The sequence below is a fragment of the Triturus cristatus genome, chromosome 2_1 (assembly GCF_964204655.1).
Source record: "Triturus cristatus chromosome 2_1, aTriCri1.1, whole genome shotgun sequence".
Classification (NCBI taxonomy): Eukaryota; Metazoa; Chordata; class Amphibia; order Caudata; family Salamandridae; genus Triturus; species Triturus cristatus.
The window spans coordinates 594867584-594885060 of NC_140581.1; the positions used below are offsets into that span (position 1 = coordinate 594867584).

General features: G+C 49.2%; 2 protein-coding genes across 3 annotated transcripts in view; both read right to left on the bottom strand.

Moving 5' to 3' along the window:
* Positions 1-17477, bottom strand: part of ELL2 (elongation factor for RNA polymerase II 2) — a 269731-nt gene that overhangs the window by 84296 nt on the left and 167958 nt on the right. For both annotated transcript variants that reach the window (XM_085632502.1, XM_085632503.1), the window contains one exon: positions 9709-10309. In XM_085632502.1, coding sequence (XP_085488628.1) covers positions 9709-10309 — 601 coding nt within the window. The remainder of the gene's footprint in view (positions 1-9708; positions 10310-17477) is intronic.
* LOC146865669 (uncharacterized) lies at positions 1325-8385 on the bottom strand. Its single transcript, XM_085632505.1, has 2 exons — positions 6945-8385; positions 1325-1842 (listed from the first exon to the last, which is right to left on the bottom strand). Exons 1-2 carry the CDS (start codon positions 8031-8033, stop codon positions 1459-1461), a joined length of 1473 nt encoding a protein of 490 aa, XP_085488631.1. The 5' UTR covers positions 8034-8385; the 3' UTR covers positions 1325-1458.

Here is a 17477-nt window from a genome sequence, read left to right on the forward strand (position 1 = left end):
GTTTTTGTGTCGCCTGTTCATTGGGATGTGCAGGTAGGCGTCCTGGAGGTCCACGGTGGCCATGAAGTCTCCGTCTCGTATTTGGGGTAGCACTTCTTGTAGTGAAGTCATTTTGAATTTTTGCATCTTTATGAATTTGTTTAGGAACCTTCGGTCCAGGATGAGTCTTGGTGATTCGTCCACCTTTGGTACAAGGAAGTAGTTGGAGTACACTCCCCTGTTCCTTTCTCTGCTTGGCACTGGTTCTATGGCCTTCTTTTTCAGTAGTTGAAGTGTCTCCTCCCTGAGATGAGCGAGCTCCTGACCAGAGCGCTGTCTTCTCTTTGGTTTCTTGTTTGGAGGCCTTTTCTCTAACTCTATGCAGTATCCGTGCTGTATGACGTTGAGAACCCATTTGTCTGATGTTATTTGTTGCCATTGTCGAAGGTAGAGGCCCAGTCTTCCGCCTACCGGTGTTGCATGCTCCTAGGCACTTGTTTTGCGTAACCCCCTTGGTGTTCTTACATTGCGCTTCACCCTTCGGGGTATGCTGTGGGTGAGCGTCCTTTTGTGTGTAGTCACTTAGATGAGGGTTGGTCTCCCCCTCTCCTCCTTTGGCCACGTCCGTTTCCTCTCCCTCGAAAGGACTGGCCTCGAGACTGGTACTGCCAGTTCTGCTTCTGCTGTCCCTGCTGGCTGTGACTGTCACCCTGCTGCCCGTGCTGGAATGTCTGGTGTGACGTACCCTGCTGGCTTCCTCCCCTTCCGTAGGGTCTCCGATTTGGGGTGCCTCTTCGCATTCCTCTGAATTGCAGGGCTCCCATGGATCTTGCTGTCTCATTTCCCTTTTTCAGCTGGGTGAGCTTCTCGTCCACAGTTTCCCCGAACAGCGTTTCACCGTTGAAAGGGGTGTTCAGTATGTTATTCTGGACTTCCTGCTTGAATCCAGAAATTCTGAGCCAAGCCGGTCTCCTTTCAGTGATCCCTATGGCCATCAGTCTGCTCGAAGTTTCCGCCCCGTCCAATGCAGTCTTGATGCATGAGTTGGCGATATTCTTCCCTTCCTCCACTAGATGGGAAGCTCTTTGACGGTACTCTTCTGGGAGATGCTGGACTAGTTCTCCCATCCCATCGCTGGTACTGGTGTCTTGTTCAGTAGCGCGTTTGAGTTCGCCATGCGCCAGTGCATTGCGGCGTTTTTCTACCTACCTTCCTTCCAGTGAGGTCAATCCTTCTGCTCTCCTTATCAGGAGGTGGCCCCGAATTTCGCCGGCACATTGGCTTTTCATGGCCGTGGAAGCAATGATGGAATCTGCCGTGACCGATCCCTTGATGTAAGGAGGATCCTGTAAGGAGGATCCTGCAAGGAGTGCTTGTACTTTTCCGTTCTGGGTGTGATGGACCGGCATGTTCCCGGGTCCTTGAACGCCTCCTTCCCTTGGTTCATCACGCTTTGGAGCATGGGGAGGAACGAAAAGTTTACCTGTCGGTGTAGTTTTGCAGCTTGAAGATCTTTCTGGATTCACTATGCTGTGCATTATTCCGCGATCTTGTGGTTGGGTCTGTTTTTTTTTTTTTTTTTGTAGCCCAGGTGGGCGTCGACGTCCACCATTTGGTGCACCTCCCGTGACGTCGTCGTGCTTCCTGCGGAAGTCCCACCTTTGGGGCGCCATCTTCGGGTTCTTTTTTCCCCTTTTTTTTTATTTTTTTTTTTTTAACCCTAGGCGATTGATTAATCCTTTTGTCCATATTTCTGTACGTTTCCACTTCTTTGATCCTATCCATTTCACCCCCTCTTCCTCCAGCCTCATCTTCCTGGCGGAGGTGGGTGGGTTCGCTAGTGAATCCAGAAAGATCTTCAAGCTGCAAAACTACACCGACAGGTAAGAAACTTTTCGTTTTGCAGCGTGAATCTTTCTGGATTCACTATGCTGTGCATAGATTTTGTAGCGGTTTTCCTATTTTTGTGGTGGCTGGGTGGAAGATGATCGCTGGTCGTTGAAAATGTGTTGTAGCACCTTCTGTCCGACCTGTGCTTCCTTATTCATTTGAATGTCCACGCAGTAGTGCTTTGTGAAAGTGTGCACAGATGCCCAAGTTGCTGCGAGACAAATGTCTTGGATGGGCGTGTTTGCCAGGAAGGCAACCGTGACCCCCTTCTTCCTTGTGGAGTGAGCTTGGGGCCCCTCCGTTAGCTCCTGTCCAGCCTGTTTGTGACAGAATTGAATAGTGAGGGCAATCCACCTAGCGATGGTGCCCTTGGTCACTGGTCTACCTATGAAGCTAGTAGCAAAGGACACAAACAGCTGCTTCGACTTCCTGAGTTCCTTGGTTCTTTCAATGTAGTGCATCACCGCTCTTCTGGCATCGAGGGTGTGCAGGGCCTTTTCTGCGTTTGTAGTCGGGTTTTGGAAGAAACTCGGTATCTGGATACTCTGATTCATGTGGAACGCCGACACTACCTTGGGCATGAAGTGTGGGTCCGTCCTCAGGACTACCCTGTCTTTGTGAATTTGAATGTAGGGCTCATGTAGCGTTAGTGCTTGAAGCTCGCTCACCCTGCGTAGTGAGGTTATGGCCACTAGAAAGGCAGTTTTCATCGTTAACATTTGTAGAGTGGCCTTGTGAATGGGTTCAAACGGCGCCTTCATGAGCTCCGTCAGAACCACGTTTAAATTCCATGCCGGCGGCGGCAACCTTTTCGGGGGTGCCATTCTTTTGGCTCCCTCCATGAATCTCTTCACCACCTGCGAGGTGAAGAAGCTTCCACCCTTCTCACCTCTAGTGTAGGCAACGATCGCTGCTAGGTGTACTCTTAGGGAGCTCGAGCAGAGGTTACTCTTTAGAAGGTGTGTGAGGTACCTCAGCACAGTTGAGTCTCTTGTCATTCGGGTTTGCAGGCCCTTTTTCCTGCACCACACCGTGAATCTCTTCCACTTTGCGCTGTAGCACTTTCTTGTAGTAGGTTTCCTTGCCTCCCGTAGCACTCGCATAGTGCTCTGAGGTAACCTTAGGTGTGCGAACTCTAGGTCTTCAGGAGCCATGCTGCTAGGTTGAGTGTCTCTGGCTCTGGGTGCAGGACCTCCCCGTTTTGCATTGAGAGCAGGTCTTTTCTCCTCTCGAACCTGTACGGATTGCCTTGCGCCATTTCTTGAATCTGTGAGAACCATGTCTGCCTCGCCCACTGTGGAGCCACCAGGATCAGAGTCATGTTGCTGGTTCTGCACTTGTCGAGCACTCTGTGCAACAGGGGTATCGGTGGAAAGGCGTAGGCAAATGTCCTCCACCAGCTTATCCATAGGGCATTTCCCTTGGATTGCTGATCTGGCTGCCTGGACGCGAAGCTTTGGCATTTTGCATTGTGGCGTGTTGCAAATAGGTCTATTGTGGGAGTCCCCCATCTCTGGAAGATTTTCTCCGTTTCCTGGCCATTGAGCTCCCACTCGTGCGATGCTGAGGTCTGTCTGCTCAGCCAGTCTGCCTCCACATTGTCCTTCCCTGGTAGGTGAATTGCCAGTAGATCTATCTTGAGAGGTATGGCCCATCTCCAAATCTCCTGAGCTAGGGATGAGAGGGGAAACGACTGTGTCCCCCCTTGTTTGTTGATGTAGAACATCGCCGTGGTGTTGTCTGTCTGTACCAACACCCTCTGGCCGAACAGGTGTCTCTGGAATGCCTTCAGGGCTAACAGTATCGTTTTCAACTCGAGGTAGTTGATGTGGCGGACCGCGTCTGCTGGAGCCCATAGACCCCTCACTCTGAGGTTGTCCATGTGCGCTCCCCATCCCTTCTGCGATGCGTCCGTGGTAATGGTCATTGTTGGGCTTGGTGGTGTCAGGCTTCTCCCCGTTGTTATGTTGTCTCTGTTCCACCAAGTTATCTCCTCCTGCACTGCGTGCGTAACAACCACTAGATCCTCCCAACTTCCGTTTGCTTGTGACCATTGCTGTTGCAGCCATTCCTGGAATGGTCTCATGTGCAGGCGTACATTCGGCACCAGCTGGATACAGGACGCCATCATCCCCATCATCTTGCTCACCGCCCTCACTGTCAGAGCTCGCCCCTTCTGGTAGAGCTGCGTCTCCTTCAGTAGAGCATCCGTCCTCCTGTCGCTGGGCACTACTGTACTGTTGCGGGAGTTGATCTTTGCCCCCAGGAAAATCTTTACCTGTTCCGGTTCCAGCGATGATTTTCCCCAGTGGATGGAAAATCCCAGATTTGTGAGGGTGTCTGTTACGCGTTTTGCGTGCCTCTCGCACTTCTCGCGTGAGTTTGCCTTGACCAGCCAGTCGTCCAAGTAGGGGTATACGTGTATTCCCTGCTTTCGTAGGTGTGCCGCTACCGCCGACAGGCATTTTGTAAAGACCCTTGGCGCTGATTTTAATCCGAAGGCCAGGGTTGTGAACTGGTAGTGTTCCTGTTCGATGTTGAATCTTAGAAGGCCCTTGTGCCTTCTGTTTATTGGGATGTGAAGGTAGGCATCCTTGAGGTCCACGGTGACCATGAAGTCCCCTTCTCTTATCTGTGGCAGTACCTCCTGCAGTGAAGTCATTTTGAACCTTTGCGTTCTGATGAACTTGTTTAGGTAACGGAGGTCCAGTATGGGTCTGAGGTCTCCGTCTACCTTCGGAACCACGAAGTATTTGAGTAGACCCCTTTGTTGCGTTCCCTGAACGGCACTGTCTCTATGGCTCCCTTTTGTAGGAGTTTCCGTGATTCTTCTCTGAGTATTGCCAGTTCTTGGGCCGATCTCTGTCTTCCCTTCGGCTTCCTGTTTGGAGGTCTTTTCTCCAAGTCTACGCAGTATCCGTACTGCACGATGTATCTCCTCGAAGGATTTCATCGTCTCATTCCCCTCAGCTGTAGGGCCCCCATGGACCTCGCTGTCTCGTTTTCCTTCTTGAGCTGGGTGAGCTTTTCGTCCACCGTTGCTCCGAACAGTGTCTCTCCGTTGAAGGGGGTGCCAAGGATGTTGTTCTGCACTTCCGGTTTGAATCCCGAGATTCTTAGCCATGCATGCCTCCTCTCTGTGACCCCTATGGCCATGAGTCTTGCTGAAGTCTCTGCCCCATCCAACGCCGTCTTTATACAGGAGTTGGCGATGTTCTTGCCTTCATCCACCAGGTGAGAGGCTCTCTGTCGGTATTCTTCGGGGAGGTGCTTTAGTAGCTCCCCCATCTCATCCCAGTGTTGGTATTGGTGTCTATTGAGGAGTGCATTCGAATTCGCCATGCGCCAGTGCATTGCGGCGTTCCTCTCGACCTTTCTGCCTGTGAGGTCGATCCTCCTGCTCTCTTTATCCGGAGGTGGGCCCGAAGTTGCTGGAACGTTGGCCCTTCTCCTGGCCGTGGAGGCTATGATGGAGTCTGCGGTGACGCTACCCTTGATGTAAGGTGGGTCCAGGGAGGAGTGCTTATATTTCTTCTCTGTCCTGGGCGTGATCGACCGGCAGGTGGCAGGCTCCTTGAAGGCTTCTCTCCCCTGGTTCATCACGCTTTGTAGCATGGGGAGGAACTGACTCCTAGTCTGGATGGGGAGCAGTGTTTCGACGAGGAAATCGGCTTTCGGCCTCTCCTCGTCGAGTTTGACGCCGAAGGCCATTGCTGCGCTCTTCACCACCATATTGTACACCCCGATGTCGTCGGGTGGCGAAGGCCTCGAGGGGTACGTGTCCACGGCCTCCTCCGGGTTTTCGGTGTCGAGATCGTGCCATTCGACGTCGTTGCTGGTAGATGCCGCCGATTCGTAGAACGACTGTTGGTCTTCTTCCTCGGCTTCTTCCTCATAATAGGGCTCCTCTTCTTCCTCGAGATCCCTTGTCAGCCCTTCGGCGTCGAACTCGCCTTCGACCTCGACGACGTCCGCCGATGAAACTGTTGGAATCTTGAATTCCTTCATCCTGGCGTCGAACTCCTTCTTCCTTTGAAGGATGTTCTCCATCTCGGCCTCGAGCCGCCTTTTCTTTTTCTCCATTTCGGAGATGCTTTCGGCGTCGACCGCGGGTCTTTGAGGAAACTTGCGTCGACGTCGAACGTTCTTTCTGCGTCGATCGGCCAGTTTCATGGGATGATTTCGACGACCCTTGCCTTTCGGCGTCTTTCTGCACCAGGGAGTCCTTTTGTAAGGATCCGCTGGGCCTTTTGTCCGAAGTTCCCCCTTTGGACGTCGAAGTTTTCGGCGCCGGGGCTCCCTTCGTGGACCTTGACTCAGTTTTTCTCGAGTCACCCTCGTGTTTGAGGTGTTTTTTGACTTGCGCTCGACGATTCTCTTACCTCGTCTTCTTTTTTCTTGTCGGTCTCTACGACCGTGAAGTTTTCGGCTGTCTCGGCGACGTTGTCCTCGTCGTCCGTGTCGAGGCCCAGCTCGTAGAGTGTCGGGGGTTTCCCTTTGCCATCCATGTTGGCGTTGGCTCTTCTCTGCCTCTCTCTCACCCTGAGTGTCTTCGGCGCGAAGGCTGAGCAGGCGTTGCAGTCGATACTCTGGTGATCCACCGGTAGGCAGAGGTTGCAGACCGGATGCTGGTCTTTCTGCGCGAACTTGTGGTGGCAGTTTGGGCAGAACTTGAATGGCGTCTTGTCCATTTCGCTCAGGGTCTCTGAGCGTGCATTCTCCAAGGCTGTCGAAGAAAAAAGGTTAGCTGGTCCTCTTTCTTCGCGCTCCTGATGAAATCTGTTCTATTCCTGATGTCTTCTCTTGATTCTATCGATGAAACTCGCTTTTCTTCCTTCGTCCTCCGAGTGAATTTCTGGAGCTTCCCGATGACGATCCAGACCCAACGGCGGAAAAAAGAATCTGAAGATGGCGCCCCAAAGGTGGGACTTCCGCAGGAAGCACGACGACGTCACGGGAGGTGCACCAAATGGTGGACGTCGACGCCCACCTGGGCTACAAAAAAAAAAAAAAAAACAGACCCAACCACAAGATCGCGGAATAATGCACAGCATAGTGAATCCAGAAAGATTCACGCTGCAAAACTGGCTCCTCGTCTGGATGGGGAGCAGAGTTTCGAGTAGGAAGTCTGCTTTCGGCTTCTCCTCGTCCAATTTCACACCAAAGGCTGCTGCAGCACTCTTGACGACCATGTTGTACGCCCCGATGTCGTCAGGCGGCGAAGGCCTCGAAGGATACGAGTCCACGGGCTCTTCGGGGTTTTCGGTGTCGATGTCCTGCCATTCCAGCTCCTGACTCGTCGACGGCGCAGAGCCGTAGAACAACTGCTGTTCCTCATCACCTTCTCCCTCATAGTAGGTGCCTTCTTCCTCCTCTTCAGGACCTCTCGACTGCTCTTTGGCGTCGAAATCCCCTTCTTCCTCGATCTCCACGACATCAGTCGACGGGACCGTTGGGATTTTGAATTGTTTCATTCGTTCGTCGAACTTCTTCTTCCTCTGAAGGATGCTCTCCATCTCCGCCTCGAGCCTTCTCTTTTTCTTCTCCATGCTTGAGATGTGCTCGGCGTCGACCGCAGGTCTCTTCGACGGAGCTTGCGTCGACGCGGCCTTGTCTTTCGTCACCGAACGTCCCACCTCGTGGGTCTGTTTCGACGAACTCTGCCTCTCGGTGGTCTTCGGCACCTGGGAGTCCTTCTCAAAGGATCCGCTCGGCCTTTTGTCCTTTGAACCACTGGCGGACGTCGAAATCTTCGGCGCCGGTGTTTCCTTCGAGGACTTTGACTCATTTTTTCGAGAGTCACCATCCGATTTTCGGGGCCCTTTCGGTGGTTTTGTACTCGACGTGTCTCTTACCTCGTCAGGCGTTTTCTTATCGGTCTCTGCGACCGTGAAGATATCAGGTCCCTCGGCGATGTTGTCTTCATAGTCGGTGGATAGGCCCAGATCGTAGAGCGACGGGGCCTTACCCTTGCCTTCCAGGCTGAAGTTGGCTCTCCTCTGACGTTCTCTCACCCGGAGAGTCTTCGGCGCGAAGGCGGAACAGGCGTTGCAGTCCTTGCTCTCGTGATCGAAAGGCAGGTAAAGGTTGCACACCGGATGTTGGTCCTTCTGCACGAACTTGTGGTGGCAGTTAGGGCAGAACTTAAATGGTGTCTTGTCCATTGCGCTCAGAGCCTCCGAGTGCGCATTTTCCTCTGTGCGTCGAAGAATTGAGGATCCCCTCCTTCGTCGTCCCGGCTGTAATACCTTTTTCTCTGTAGTCTTCTAAAGGTTCTCCTTCGATGAAACTCGCGTATTTTCCTTCTTCCTTCGTCTAAAACTCTGGAGCTTCTCGATGACGATCCAGACCCAACGGCGGAAAAAAGAATCTGAATATGGCGCCCCAAAGGTGGGACTTCCGCAGGAAGCACGACGACGTCACGAGAGGTGCACCAAATGGTGGGACGTCGACGCCCACCTGGGCTACAAAAAAAAAAAATACAAAAAAAACCAAAATAAAGACTACGAATCCGGACCCAACCACCAGATCGCGGAATAATGCACAGCATAGAGAATACAGAAAGATTCACGCTGCAAAACTTTTATTATAAACAAATTAAATAACAGTGCCGCCGGCATTTAAGATATTAATTTGACCCCTGGGGTGGGTAAGGGCACTGGAATCTTTAGTTAAAATATTTGGGGGGGGGGGGGGGGGGAGGGGGAAAGAGGCCGGAGTCGGTAACCCCCTCCACAAACTAGTGATGGCACCTGGAACCCCACCTGCTGAGGCAAAATGTGCATTAAAGGGAGGAGACATGCAGCTGCCCCCGCCTCCCCGGGAGCTCAATTTGGAGCCAGGGACCTCATCCATAGGGCAAAAGTACTTAATAGGGGAGTAGCCGTGAGGTCTCCCACTCTATGGCAGCGGGACCAGACCCCCTGGGGCCAAATATCTACCAAAAAAAAAAAAGGGGGGCCGCATGCACCCCGCCCCCTTGCTGGTATCACCTGTGGACCCCCAACACTTGGTGCACGATACGTGGTTTTTTCGAGGAGCCCACCCCAGGGACACACTGTGGCTCCATGCCAGAGAGTGCGGGCATAACATGCAACTATAACATCACTTTAACCGAGAGAGAGTGAGTGAGTCAGAAGGAAATAGCCTTTCAGGCTTAGAGTGGCGCATAAATTATGAGCAAAAGGAAGCAAGGACCTCTGGGTAGTTGCCTTGTTAGGGCTGTTGTCCAACTTGGGAACTTCCCAGAGTTTGTGTGTGGCTGCTCGCCAGCTCCATGTAAACTTGGTAAAATCAAAGAATGCATTAATAGAAGAAAACAGAAATCGAAGCATTGCCACAAATGCACTTAAAAAAAAAAAAAAAGAAAATCAAGAAAGACCTGCAATTGAGCCTTCTCAGTCTGGACTGGAGATAAGATATCACAAATCTCTCCAATCCACTATCAGAGCATTTGCCACATCTCTAGCAATTCATAAATTAGCTTTTTCATCATTGCTGGTAAACCCTCTGCCCAATCCTAACCTTGTACACCACTCCCCTTACTAAAACACAACCAGATTGCATAAAGCTAGCTAGCCCTCAACGCAAGGTATGCCAAATATGAACAGGGATAACAGCAAACATTGGTGACAGGCTAGTCACCCATTTGAACATTTTCTGCTTGCACGCATGTATTACTTTAAGTTGCAGACCCAGTCGAAGAGTAAAATTAACAAAGTCAATGGTATACATTGTGTTTCAGCATTAAAGGGTATTGAGCATTGACACAATGTGATGTTTTGCCCATACTTTTAACATATAACAAAATCATTACAGAATATTTATAAGTATAAATACCTTTATTTGGATCTGGACTGGCGATCTTTTCCATTTTTACAATTTCTTCTTTCTTGATGTGATCCTGATGTTTTTCTTCATTGGTGTCACTGTCTTCCTTTTTCATTCGATCCTTTTCTTTATGTTTTTTAGATTTCTTTTTGGATTTTTTGTGCAATAGTGAATGCTTTTCATCTGTGGACTTTGTGCATTCCAGTTTGATTGGAACAGGAGAAGGGCTCTTTTCTAAAGAAGTCCTAGAGGTATATTTGTCATGCTGGTCCTCAAAAATGCCACCATTTTGGCTAAAACTGTCCACGGGTAGGTCTTGTGTTCCTCGACCTTCAGGCGTACTGGGAGAATTGGAGTTAGAATTTATAGTCTGTGGAGGATTCGAAGCTGGCAAACGAGCAGGAGGAAGTGGTGGAGGAGCAGGGGCGGCGGCGGCAGCAGCAGCAGGAGGAGGAGGAGGAGGAGGCGGCGGCGGCGCAGCAACTACAGGTTTATCACTGGAGGAATTTAGATGACCATTTAAAGTTGGTTGAACTCTATTTGTAAGATGAGATATTCGAGGCTTTTTATGCACTAAGGGATCAATGAAATCTGTATCTGAAGGCCGCTTCTGAAATTACAAAATAATTAGAAATTCATATTTTTGTACTATCTACTTTTAGACAATTCAGTTACAACAGAGTATCTAATACATTATTGCTATAGAATCTGGATTTCCTGTTTTCTGTTTCTATTTTGGGTAAATTCTGCTGAGGGTTTTTCAGTAATTTCAATACCTTAAAAACAGTGGTTATACATTTCCATGCCATTAAAACCAGTAATAGTATTTCCGGTGTTTATAAAACATTTTGCTTTTGTTGCTGGCATTGTGCACTGATAGTGCATGGTATATAGACAGTGTACATATAGTGTATATGAGGTCCAAATACATTTTTACAAATCAAACTTATTGAACTACACAATACAATAGTTTTTCAGGGAGTCTTTTGTGATGTGTGATCGCTCTTTCCTTCCCATATACGTTTTTATCTGTGAAAAGGTCCTTTCAACATTTGCACTTTCAGATGGGCAATGCCAAAAAAGCCAGTACGCAATTTGCTAACTCTGGCCACCTACATAGCTTTCCATGCCAATACCGGAACACCTGAAGATTACGTTTCTCTGGGACAGGTTCTGCAACATATGCATTGAACTGGGCACATATGCCCACAGAGTAATTAAGAGAAAACATTAAGCAGAACTTTACAATGTCTGGAGAAAATACCCTTTTATGAAAGATGGAGAACTTATGCAGAGTAACACTGTGAGGCTTCATGGACTTCAAAATGGCATGGTTGGTGAAGGGACATTTCTATGCATAATTGCACGCCACTTCTCGTGCATTGTAAAATAAAACTTCCTGAATTGCTCCTTAATTATTTGCTTACCAAGTGACAAGCATTCAAACATGAAACATGTTGCAGTGCTACAGTCACTAAAAGTGTCATCCAGCCTACTCAAGGAGATGTTTCACATCTACACCAATTACGCTGAACTCTTGGTAGACAAGGGTGGTTTCAGACTATGTCCACTACAGCAGTCATGTTTTTCTGTAAAACTTTAGGAATGCAGTACAGTGTACTTTTTTTTTACATCACTATCAATAGGCAACTGAAGATCCTCACATTTCTTGCCATTGGCATCACTAAGCAATAATTCTGTAAACAGTCGCCACATACATTAAATAGCATTCCCAGCCTATAGGACTGAGAACGACTGGCTAAATGACAGTTGGGATGAATCTTTGATGCCACACAAAGCACAAAATAAGAAATATTAGCATTTTAGTTCCTGCGCATAACAAAACAGGGCACCAGAATGGACTACGAAGTCAATAGCGTTCTTCATTTGCTCTGAAGATTGTACATATGTTTTCAGTACACCATATTGCAAGTGGTAAGCATCTCTTACAGGGAAGCACTTCAGCTCCGGTATCAATTTTGACAGGTCATCACATAACTATTTCATATACATAGCTGAATCACTGTAAAAACAAACAATATAACTACAATCTTTGTTGAATTTGGTAAGAATAGAATTCAAAGTGACACCGTGTTGCATGTTTTCCAAACGGCTGGTGCCATTTTTTCACCACTAACCCCGCTGCTTGGTGACAGCACTCTTTTCACATATACCAGTCACTGCACTTCGCATTAAGTGTTTAAAGCCTGGGGTATTTGGCAGTTCACATACTATCAATACTGACTCGCTAGAAACGGGGATCGCTGTATTTAAGGGTTTCACTTATGCTCGGTCTGTGGGTAAATGTGGTGGTACATATTGGGAATATTCTAATGAAACCAGCCATTTTACCCATCAGTGAAAGAATCAAACGTAGCCAAACTATCAAACATGTTTTTGATATTTCCTGACTCTCTACAGTTTATAAAATAATCAAACATGACCTAAAACATGCTTCTAAATCTTGCAACTAGACCAAAGTCCACAAAACTGAAAAACGCAAATGTGACTTGCCTAAAAAGCAAAACTCGCAGAATAATCGTAGCCCAGCCTGTCTTGCTGCTACCTTGTATAACAAAGTTACATGGTATTGGCCATTTCAGGAAGAAATAAAAATTACTCACTTTCCTTTCTTTGAATCGCATTTAGTTTGGGGGTGTTTTTTCAGTGTTTATAATGTTTACACTGGTGAGAGCTATTTCCCTGTAGGTGCTTTTTTCTTTTCAATTATAGGTTTAAAGCTATTACAGGACAGTCTATATATAATGCATCAGATTGTCAAATCACTACCTATTTAGTCTATATATAAAGCATCAGATTGGCAAATCACTACCTATTTAAACACGTCACATTATCAAAACCTGGGTTATGCTCCAAAGCTATGGTCAGAAGCATGCTTTACTGCAGTCAAAGTAGTCTTTAAGTTAGACTTAAAATACAGTAGATACTAAGTCTTATCTTTATGCATGCAGCTTACCGTCAAAGTTTGTATTAGTTTTAAGGCAAAACAAATTAACATGTAGCAGGATGCTTTGTTACTCTAATGTTATCAATTTACCTTTTTCTTTATTGTTTCAATTAAATTCCGTACAATAATTTGAGCTGAAGGAAGGGTGTAGATTGCAACTCAAAAAGCTGCATGACAGTGTGGGCTAAAGTGGAACTATGCTCAAACCGAAACTCATAACGGGACAAGTTGGACTTCATAGGAGAACTGTGCAGCACTTCCACAGATCCACCTTATTGTAGGTTACTGTGAGCTTAAGTATCGTTCGTGTATTGCAAAGCTCGACATCATGGGTAGAATTCTATATAACCAATTTGTTTTTGCAAAAGTTCCACTTGGAAATCAGAAAAATAGTTATATATTCAACCGACGAAGCAAAGAAAAAAAAAACATAGGACCTTGGTTTTATATACAATACTCAAAGAAAGGCTTAACGCCTCCTCGGAATGATGAATGGACGAAAGTATTTTTGGGTAGTCTGCCTAGAGTTGGTTTATACATAGGTAAAGTAGCCAGAACAAATTCTCTTTGAACCTAACTAATGAGGGGCTGGCCGCGAGAAGGAGTCCAATTGCTTTATAATAATCGTTATTTTCATTATGCTACAAGGGAGTCTAGCAGTGAAAGTCTTTCTCCCAATGGATAAGCAATGTCATCAATTATACCAATGAAGGACGCAAAGGCTTCAATTTGCAGTTCAAAATATTTTACTGAACAATTGGACATCCCTTTTAAATAACAATAACCAGGTTTTTATTGAAAGTCACTTTTCGACTCAGCATTGGAGGCCATCATAATTTTCCTCACCTGCCTAATCTCCTGGGTGCTGTCCCGCGATCGTCTGTCTCCCTCCCGCCGCCGCCGCCCTAACGCGGCCGCTGTGCGGAGGGGGACTACCTTTCCCAGGATTCCTAGCAGCGGACAGGAAGCGGAACCGGAACACGCCTCCTGTACTCTCGCGCCTGGAGGCGCTTAAAGCAAAGGGAGCCACTGGCAGAGCGGGCGACTTTGACTCAGCATTGGAGGCCATCATAATTTTCCTCACCTGCCTAATCTCCTGGGTGCTGTCCCGCAATCATAGTCTGTCTCCCTCCCGCCGCCATCCTAACGCGGCTGCTGTGCGGAGGGGGGACTACCTTTCCCAGGATTCCTAGCAGCGGACAGGAAGCGGAACCGAAACCCGCCTCCTGTACTCTCGCGCCTGGAGGCGCTTAAAAGCAAAGGGAGACACCGCCTCGCGGGTCCGCGCGCGGGCAGCGCCGGGCTATGCCCGGAATAAGGGCGGGGCCGTCTGCGGCCGTCCGAGGCCGGAGGAGGCTGGGCTGGGCCCCTCCTCTTCATCTGCAAAACTTTGGTATGCTAAGGGCAAGTCCACTGCTAGATATCCTACGTACCTCTTATAGCCATTGTAGTTTTGTATAATTCCTCATTCGCTCTTGTAGCCATCTTGAGCGTGCAGACTTTGGCTCCAAACCGGGTCTTCCTTTGCTTTTTAGCTCTGCGGGCGCCACGTCGCCCATCCCTGGCTTTGGAAGGCTGTTGAGAGCAGGAGTTGCTCACAGCCCAGGCACTCTGAGCTTTGTGGAGCCACCCTGTGGTGTTGGAGGCGGTCAGAGGGAACGGCACAACAGCAAGGACTCGCTTTCCCAGGAGTCCCTGCCCTGGACAGTTCACCTGGTCTGTGCTGCCTCGGGGCCACGCCCATAGGCTAAATATGTAATATCTTAGAGACCTTGATCCACGCTGTGCGGGAGCGCCGGGCTAAGCCCGGGCAAAGGGCCGTGGCTGTACGTGGCTGGTCTAGGCCACCCCCCTGAAATCTTGTCTGTTATCAGGTAGCCCATATATTATTACTTGTCCTCAGTTGTTTTAGGTCATTGCTAGGGGTTCTGTTTTTACATCTGGGCTGGTTTTGTCTTAGCGATGTCAACCCGCTCAGGCAAAAGCCTAAGGAGGGGCGGGAGGGGAGGGGGACGGGGGGGGGGGGTATGGTTGGCACCATGGATCAGTTTATTACCGCGTGGCCAATGTTATTGACAAAGAAATCGCCATGGCTGAGCGGCGGCTATCTCGAGGTCCCTCTGGTTATAGACGGTCATCGCTGGGCTCGATAGCCTTGGTGCCCTCCCCAGAGCGAATACTGGACCCACCTGTCCCTGCCCCTTCTCCCCTGGACCACCCTCGGGTGGCCGCCCTAAGAGCTAGTATAGACGGGTTGGAAATTTTGACGGCCACGGCACTCCATGCTGAAAACAATGTGGCCCCAGACTTATTGGCGAGCGAGCCAGTCATCTCCTTGTTGCCCCTGGCTAATCCTTCCACTCATCCGATGTCGCCCCCCCCCCCCCCCCATCGGCCCTTGTGGTGCAGGCGGAAATACATCCAGTCCCCACTAAAAGGAAAAGACTGCCCACCCCACGGAAAGGTAGATTGGCTAAAGACCACAAGAGACCCAGGTGGGTTGGCGTCAGGACGGGTGGCCCACATAAGGCAGTGGGTCAGGAATCCTGCCTGCTACAGGGAGAGAAGGGGGAGGGTACATATGGAGGGCCAGTGGCTAGTGGCTGTAAAGAACAGACTGGTGGCCTTGCAGCGCCTCTACCCCAAGATTCTCTCCTAATCGCAAACATGGAGAAAATGATGAAATCCTTACTCCTCCCGGTGTTTGATAAATTTAGGGGGCTATCAGAGCGGGTGGATAAAATGGAGCAGGCAACCCTAAACAACTTTTTCTCCCTAAAATCATTTATTAAACTGCAGTTAAGAATCAGGGAGGATGGGCCAGGGGGGGGGGGGGGATCTGACAGCAAGGAGACCCCTACAGTTCAACAAGGCACAGCCACCACAGCAGGTATTATACCAGTTGTATCTGAGGTGATTGATTGTAATTCGCACCCTACTGTTACGGCTGCAGGGATAGTGAGGAAACATGGGCCGTCAGCAATTAAGCCTGCAGAGAAATTAAAAGCCCCTAAGGCCGTTAATAACATCTCAGATAAAAAGACGGCACGTCCCATAGCTTCTGGCAATACTGGTAAAGCAAATCCTATTAACCCAGCCGCCACTCCAGTAGCCCCTAGTACACCTGAGACTTTAACACCCAAACTAGTTAAGCCTTCAAAGGCCCACGTACAGCAGACAGGTGAGGGTTTTAAGGGTGGGAGGGCCCACAATGTTAATCTCCCCCCTGACTGCCAGCCCTTTGTAGCAGTGTTGACTGGGGTGCCTGCGCTTAGCCCGGGTAAGCGTGAGACATTTGCTGAATTGTACAACAAGACCCTATTCTGGCTTAAAGAAAATAGGCCCTTGCCCAAACTTTGGGAGGGACGGATTATTCACGTAAGGAGAGTTGGCTGGATTGGCACTAAGCAAAAAAATATAAGTGGGGATTGCATCATAATAAACTTTGATGATCCAAGGGTTGCTAGCTATGTATGCAGCGGACCTGTAAGGGAGCCCAGCCCAACTGGTAGCAGGGGACCAATTGGCATTCACGACCTTAGTTACTTTAATCCCCCAAATTTGCCAGTGAGGCCAGCCGGAACCCCTAAGTGGGAGGTTGGGGACGGCAGACAGACTCGTGGAAGCCTCTCCCAATTTAGCCTATTCAGTAATACCCCATGCCAGCCGCATGGTCGGTTTTGGCAAGGTTATTGACATGCAATCGGCCCAATACGGGAGAAGCATAACGAGGCATTTGGGGAGACATCATTTGATAGTCTAATATTTGGTAGTCTAATATTTGGAGAGGAGTTGGTGAGGTCACCCACTAGCACCCCCTTTCCACCAACTATCTCTAGGGGGCACTCACTGGTGGCTCGCCCTGAAGCACTCGAGCCGACTCTGCCAAGCAGGGAGTCGATCGAGGGGGACATTTTACCTACGGAAGCTGTGGCGTTGCCTATCATTGAGGTGGCTACTGCCACTGCCAATGCCCCTCTTGCAAGCGAATTAGCAATGGGGTGGGGAGGGGATGGCAGTGTGTCCCTGAAGGTAGCTAGCTGGAATATAGCGGGCCTTGCACGGAACATAAGCATACCAGATTGGAATGTATTTATAGAATCGTTTGGGATTTGCTTGTTTCAAGAAACCTGGTGTTTGGAACCACAACACAAGATGGGTTATACCACCTATTTTGTCCCTGCCATACGCCCGAGTGGAGGGAAGGGGAGCCCCTCGGGAGGTTTGCTTATCTGGGCAAGCATCTCCCTGCGGTACTCCATTAAATGTATAGCTACTAAGTCACCTGACCTCCAGAGGCTAACAGTGAGAGGGCCATGTGGAGGGAGAGTGCTCGAAATCTTTAATATTTATGTCAGAGGGACACGGGGCGGCTCGTCCACTCTGTCCTCAACTGGCATTGACGAGGAACTCAGAAATAGTAGCGCGGATTCCTTCGTCATGCTAGCTGGGGACTTTAACTGTACATTTGAACCCCTTGCGGTGGACGATGTGCTAGGCACCAGAGATGATGACGTGAGGAGAGGTATCCCACCGTTGCAAATCACGCCAATTAGAAGATGGACCCAAAGTGCCATCGACCTTAATGCCCTCTGCCTGGAGCATGGCCTTAGAGCAACTAATGGCAGATCCAATTCAGACCAAATGGGGGCCCATACGTTCAACAGAGTAGGGCATTCCTCACGGATCGACTATATTCTGCTGAACTATCGTTTGTGGGCCCGCCTGGTGGATATGGTGGTCCTGCCGTCCATTGACAGTGACCACAATCCTCTGTCTGTCTTTGTCCCCTCTGTGGATGGGACGTTCC